A 6,340-nucleotide genomic window follows, 5' to 3' on the forward strand; every position below is an offset into this window, starting at 1 on the left:
TATAATTATATATATATACATGATCATATAAATTCTGCTATAAATTCTCCAAAGGATTCTGTATCAGGATTAACCAGAGCATCAGAACTAGTAGGAGATACACATTATGAGATTTATAGCAAGAATTGGCTCATGTGATTGTGGGGCCAACCAGGCAAGCTCGAAGCCCATAGGGCAGGCTGTCAAGCAGGGCAGTCTGGAACTCTTGGGCACGGGCCAAAGCCGCCGTCTGCGGGCAGCTTTCTTTTTCAGGAAACCTCAGCTCTGCTCTTAAAGCCTTTCAACTGATTAAATCAGGCCCAGATGACCTAGGATCATCTCCCTTAGTTAAAGTCAACTGATGATGGACTTTAATCATATCTAACAAACACCCTTCCCCGCAACACTCAGATTAGCATTTGAATGAATAACTGGGACTGTCACCTAGCCGAGTTCACACATCAGACTGACCATCTCACCTTTAAACCACATTTGTAATGAAATCCAAAGTCTGCTCCCCCCACCAGAAAAGTCAGCTCCTTGAAGGTCGGGACTTCTGCCTGTTTTGTTGAGTGCTGTATGCCCAGCAACTAGAACAGTGCCTGGCACATAGTAGGTGCTCAGTAAATGTGATGTTGCATGAGTAATGACACCCAGCTTCCTCTTCTGTCAGGATGCGGAGACATCTGGAATCCATCTCCCCTGACCTCACAGGAGTCTAGCAGTGTTTCTGGGGTGCCCTCCCACCCACAAGGCTGCCCGTTGAGATAGAATGAGACGGCGTAGGGATCCATCTTTGCTCTGCCACTTACTCTGAGAATCACTCTCACTGTGCCTTGGGCAACTTGTCTGCAAAATGGGGATGCAGCTCCCTTCTCGACTGCCTTCTTGAGTGGTTGGGAAGATCAAGTGGGGGAAAGGATGTGAGAGGACCTTGTGAAGCATGTGCACTAAGGGTGAAGTTCATGTGCTCGTGTAAGTGTCCGGGTCCCTTCCTACCTCCGACTCTTTGTCCAGGCCGGCCCCTCCATCTAGCGCGCCCTTCCTCCTACTTCTCTTTTCAATGCCTTTTTATCCTTTAGGAGTTTGATTGACGGGCTGGGAGTCACTCTCTCGATTATCCATTCACTAGCTGCATGAGCTCCAGCACTGCCTCCAACTCTCATGTCACATAGGGATAGTCGACTTATGCTGGGCGACTGTCGTGTCCCAGGTACTCCACGTTCATCTCATTAAATCCTAACCACGACCACTGCGAAGTAGGTTTTGTCATTATCGTAGATTTTATTTTCACTTCCACCTGACAGGTGAGGAAGTACAGGTGCAGGGACGTTAAGTAATTGGCCCAAAGTCCCCCACAAGCTAAATGGCAGAGCTGGGATTCTCACTGTGAGGCCCGGCTGCAGAGTACAGGCTCCTAACTTTTACCAGCGCACTGTCTCTTGAGCCTCTCAAGATGACAGTGATGAAGAGGGTTTGGGGCTCCGAACGGAGACCACAGGACACGGGCCGGGCGAGTGGGGCCGGGCGAGTCGAGGCCTGGTTGGTGCTCAGCAAGTAGTATCTATTATCAGGTTTGTTCTTCCTATGGGGCAGGACGTGGCTGTTTCTCCCCACCTGGGGCACTGGGGACCTGCTGAGCAGGTGAGGGCCGGGTGGCGGTAGAGAAGCAGCAGGGAACCAGAGGGACCTGAGTGTAACTCTTGTTTGATATCATTTTGCATATTACAGGGGCTGGAGCAGTGAGAGGGGGTGCGAGCGCCCCGCCCCCAGCCTCCTGCTCAGGAAGAGGCTGGAGGGGCTGGCTACGGGCTCTGCAGAGAGCCAGCCAGTAGGGGAAGCACGAGGAGCAGGACCATGACAAGGGGCGCCTGGGGAGGGCTGGTGGCCGAGGCGGAGGTGAAGGTCTGGTTCACAGCGTCCCGGTTACAGAGGTGCCCGCTACAGCAGGAGCCCTCGAGGTCGATGTCTGTCCAGGGGCTGGTGGTGCCCATGATGGTGCAGGAGGGCCGGTGGCAGGTTCTGATGTACACGGGGACCGAGAAATTGCCTGGGGGAGGGGCAGTGAGGAGGGGTCAGAATTGAGGGAGGCAGCTCATAGGCCAGGGCCACCACCGGCTCCTCAGACTTACTTCCATTCCCCCCTCCCCTTAGTCTAGGGCCATGCCCCCTCCCTCAGACCAGAGCCATCCCTTCCTCCTTCCGGGAAAGCCACGCCTCCTCCCGCTGGCTCCTCTCTCAGACCCGGCCAGGCCTCCCTGCCAGGCCTGCCCTGCTTACACACCCCCTGCCCAAGCCCTCCCACCTTCCCAGTCCCTTACCCACGGTCATCTGGCCATTGCCCTGGAAGCAGACGCTTTGGTCCTGGTGACACTGGACCCGTCGGGACTTCTCCGGGGTGCAGTCCTCCGGGCGGGTCCCCACGCAGGCGTAGCACTCGGTGCCGCTGAGCGTCTGAGGGTCAGGCGCTGGCAAGAGAGCATGGACTCACGCTCAGGTGACGGACCTCAGGCTGGGCAGTGCAGGTCGTGCCCCGCACCTGGGCGCCCGCCGGCCCAACAGCCGGGCGGAGTCCAGCGGAGGCCACGCCCCTCCGGGCCCTCCCCGGGCCTCCCCGCGCCGGCCCCGCCCCCTGGCACACCTGCGCTCAGGTTGGGGATGGCGTCGTGAGTCATCAGTTGGGCGTTGCACAGGTCGGTCCCGCAGCCGCGCATCACCGAGTAGTCGGGCGGCAGCGCCATGTCATTTGACTGCATCTGGCCCTCGGGCGGGCCTGTCCAGCAACCCTTCTGTACCATGGTCACCGAGGCGCGGTACCCTGGGGACGGCAGGACATGGGGCCTGGTGCGCAGCTCCTCCCCAGCCTTCCTCTTCTCCCAGGCCCCTCCTCTCCCTCCTCCCGCCACGCTCCGCCCGTCTGCCCAGTCTCAAGTCTCCCCTCTCAACTCTCCTCTCTCACTCGCCTAGCTTTTCCCCTCCTGCCCGTCCCTGTCCTCCCTCTCCCCGTTTCAAACTCCTCTTTCCTGGCCGCCTCCCCACCGGCCGCTCGTCCCCTCCTCTCCTCGCCACCCCTTTCCTCCCCTGCTCTTCTCCTCCTTCTCCTAGTGCCCTGTCCTCTTCCCCCGCTTCTCCGCCTCTCGTCCATCCGCCCCTTTCCTTCCCTCCTTTCTCCCTTCCTCCCGGCTGTATCTTTATCCTTCCCCTCCTCTTCTTCCCAGCCGCTCGGCTCCTCCTCTCCCCCGCCTCCCATGTCTCATCCTCGTGCCCGTCTCCTCCTTGTTCCCCCGCCCCTTCTCCTCTGCAGACCCTTCTCTTTTTGCCACGTCTTGCCCCTCACCAGTGTCCAGCGACAGGACGGACTCAGAGCATCCTTGGGGACAGGAGATGTTGAGGAATTTCATGTTACTGAGGTCAAAGGGCCCGTAGTAGATGTGTTGAAAGCTGTAGCATTGCAGGGCCTGGGACACTGAGGAGAGGGACAGGTGTAGGGTGAGAGGAGCAGGCCAGGGACCAGCCTGTCCCAGGTACTCAGGGCTCCACCCTGCAAATGACAGCCACGGGGGCCGGGCAGTTCTCTGAAGGGAGACAGGCCTTGCTGCCTTGAGAGAGTCAGGCGCTGCTACCGCCACTAGTCATGTGTCTACCTAGTGGCAGAGTAATGGCCTCTCTGCACCTCCCAGTCTAGTTTTTCCCCCTGAGGCTGTTCCAGATTTTGACCCTCTTCCAGGAAGCCCTCTAAGATTTAAATAAAGAGGAAATGATTCACCTATGCTCTGCCCATTCCTCTCCCAACTAAACTCGCAATGTACAGAAGCACTAAAAGGCCAGAAAACAAACACATCTAGGGATGTGAGGCCTCCTACTACAAACACACACACACAGCCCGCCCCAGGATACCCACGCAGACCATGAAACACCGACATATTTGCAAAAGAACAAAACTGATACAGGCTTATGCAAATATACAGGTATATACAGAGTATACACAGGGTACTTGAACGCATCCATTCACACACAAAACAAATACCAGCGAGACCCTCCCATAAAAACCCCCCAGACCATGGCACAAATCACCCACATGCGGAATCATACGGACAGAAAAACCTGTGGCTATGGATCCAATAGCCTCACACAGAGAAATCCAGGAGCGCAGGAAGTCATTCCCAGAGAGAGACAAGTACAGACCCAAGTATCACATACACACAAGTAGCGAGAACACAATTAGGAATAGTTAGAGGTGCACAAAATAGAGACCCACAAGAACATACAATTTAAAATCATAGGCAGGTACAAGACAATAGAGACATGCAACACAAGTGCACAGAGAGACAGATACACTTCAAAATACCCGAACTCACATACACAGAGATGAATACAGGCCTGCCGACCACAGAGATGCACAAATGCGAAGAGAGACAAAGACAAATGAAGTTATTCACACATCTCTTTTATAAACAGAGTGAAGCTGAGAGAGAAACAGACCCAGAAAAGCATTCGCTCAAACACCCAGACATCGAAACTTAGTACAGAGAAACACACACAAGCACAGAGAGAGACCCACAGGACACGCCGACACACGGACACACACACAGAAGTCAGACTCTCTTCCGCGGATGAGCACACAGAGTCAGTTGCCTGCACGCATAGCCTCCTTCCCACCTCTCTAACGCCCTGTCTTTGTAACCAATCCTGACGAATATGTCCCTGTCCTTCACCAAATTGGGGGAAGGGTTTCCCTGAGGATGAAGCCAAGGTTCCCTGACAGTTTTGTAAAGAGTCCCCGTGGCTCCCCAGAAGTACCCTTGATTGGGGTCCTGGGCAAGGAGGATGAGAAAGGCCAAAGTGGCAGGAAGAGAGAAGATGGCACCAGACAAAATGACTGATGGGGAAGAGACATGAAGAGGACACAGATTCAGTGCCTTCCACCGACCAACACCCAGGAGTGCGGGTACCAGCCCCTCCTCCCCCAGACCCAGGAGACCACCAACCAGCCCTTCTTCTCATTAGACTCAGAAGTCTGGGTACCTGTCGGGCAGAGCGCGGCCCCGCAGAGGTAGAGCAGGATGGCTCTGGGGACTCCCATTGCCAGGAGCTGAGTGAAGACACCGTGGACAGTTCCTCCCGCTCTGATTTCTGCTGGGCTGGTTCTCCCTGCCAAGCCCCAAGCATCTCGGCTCCCCAGCCGGGCAGGATTCCTCCACCCCCGCCCTCCCTTTCTAGGGCTGGTCTCCTCCTAGCTATTCACGATGAGGCCACGATGAGTCCTGGGCCCTGAGGGAGGAGGGGCTGGGAGCCCGGACTCCTGGGTCTTAGGGAGGAGGGAGGATGTGGTCCTGCAGCCCTTAATTTTGGGGGAGTTTGTGTTTCCAGGTGCTCTTTCCACCCCGTTTTATTCCCTACCCTGTGTTTTAGTCTCGGCTCTTGATCTCTCTTCTCTTCCTCTTCTCCAGCACACACGACCCACGTACTTAGACACACGCAGCCTCCAGTCCTGGGCCACATCTCTAGACCCAGAGACACAAAAATCACCTCCTCCTTAAAGACTTCTCAGACCAACCCCTCAGCACTCACTCCCCTCCTTAGCCCTAAGCACCTCTGTCTTCCAGCCATGGTCACCTGGCTGTTGTCCGCCTTCTTCATCAGGCCGTGAACTCCTCAGAGGCCTCAGGGGATGTTTGGGATGTTGTATAAAAAAATGAAACAATGTATGAACAAACAAGGCGAGAGAGGGAGACTCCCAGAGTTACACATGGAATGCAGAAAGACAGACATGCGATGCGGACAGGGGTGAATGTAGACACACAGACACGAAGAGGGGCACCCCGATGAGCAGGACATGCCCACAGAGGTATGTAATAAGTATTTATTCGATTGCTGAATGAATGAATTAAAAACTGGATGAGATTGAGACACGGACAACCAGAGGGCACACTGTCCCCCAAGGACACAGGTAGATATGCGGACACTCAGATACTGGCCCAGTGTGGACATCCAGGCGGATGCCCCTGCAGGCAGTTGGAGCTGGGGCGGAGACCCCAGGTCAGCCCCTCCTGACCTGCCTCTCTCTCACCGCCTGGGAGAGCTGCCTGCTGAGACCTCACCACGCTGTGCGAGGCGGGCACCGGGCATGCGCAGAGGCCAAGAGTCACAGGCACACAGAGGGATGGGACAGAGTTGACCTAATGGCAGCGACCAGGACAGTTTTAATGGTCCCTTGAGCTTGACTAAATTTTTCATAGGTTTCTTTCTGACCGTAGGCCCCTGACCTCCCTTTTCTTAGAGCATCTATTTAAAAAAACCTGTCATTGCAAATTATTCCTCCATCCCTTTGAAATCTTCTCCCAGCCTCTTGCCAGATTTA

At 55.3% G+C, this 6,340-nt stretch overlaps 1 protein-coding gene across 1 annotated transcript; it reads right to left on the bottom strand.

Moving 5' to 3' along the window:
- Positions 1–88: 88 nt before the first annotated feature.
- On the bottom strand, positions 89–3,429 carry LYPD5 (LY6/PLAUR domain containing 5). The gene is made up of 4 exons (XM_015589265.2): positions 3,317–3,429; positions 2,621–2,797; positions 2,301–2,447; positions 89–2,029 (listed from the first exon to the last, which is right to left on the bottom strand). Exons 1-4 carry the CDS (start codon positions 3,378–3,380, stop codon positions 1,785–1,787), a joined length of 633 nt encoding a protein of 210 aa, XP_015444751.1. The 5' UTR covers positions 3,381–3,429; the 3' UTR covers positions 89–1,784.
- Between the last annotated feature and the right edge of the window lie 2,911 nt (positions 3,430–6,340).

This window comes from Pteropus alecto, unplaced genomic scaffold, assembly GCF_000325575.1.
Source record: "Pteropus alecto unplaced genomic scaffold, ASM32557v1 scaffold194, whole genome shotgun sequence".
NCBI classification, from domain to species: domain Eukaryota; kingdom Metazoa; phylum Chordata; class Mammalia; order Chiroptera; family Pteropodidae; genus Pteropus; species Pteropus alecto.

Bases quoted from the DNA above. Each gene is read 5' to 3' on its own strand.
- LYPD5 (XM_015589265.2), bottom strand. From the start codon at position 3,380: ATGAAATTCCTCAACATCTCCTGTCCCCAAGGATGCTCTGAGTCCGTC. The intron at 2,798-3,316 runs GTGAGGGGCAAG...TGCCGTCCCCAG, and splicing joins CGTCCTGTCGCTGGACACTG to GGTACCGCGCCTCGGTGACC. The intron at 2,448-2,620 runs GTGTGCCAGGGG...CTCTCTTGCCAG, and splicing joins CATCCCCAACCTGAGCGCAG to CGCCTGACCCTCAGACGCTC.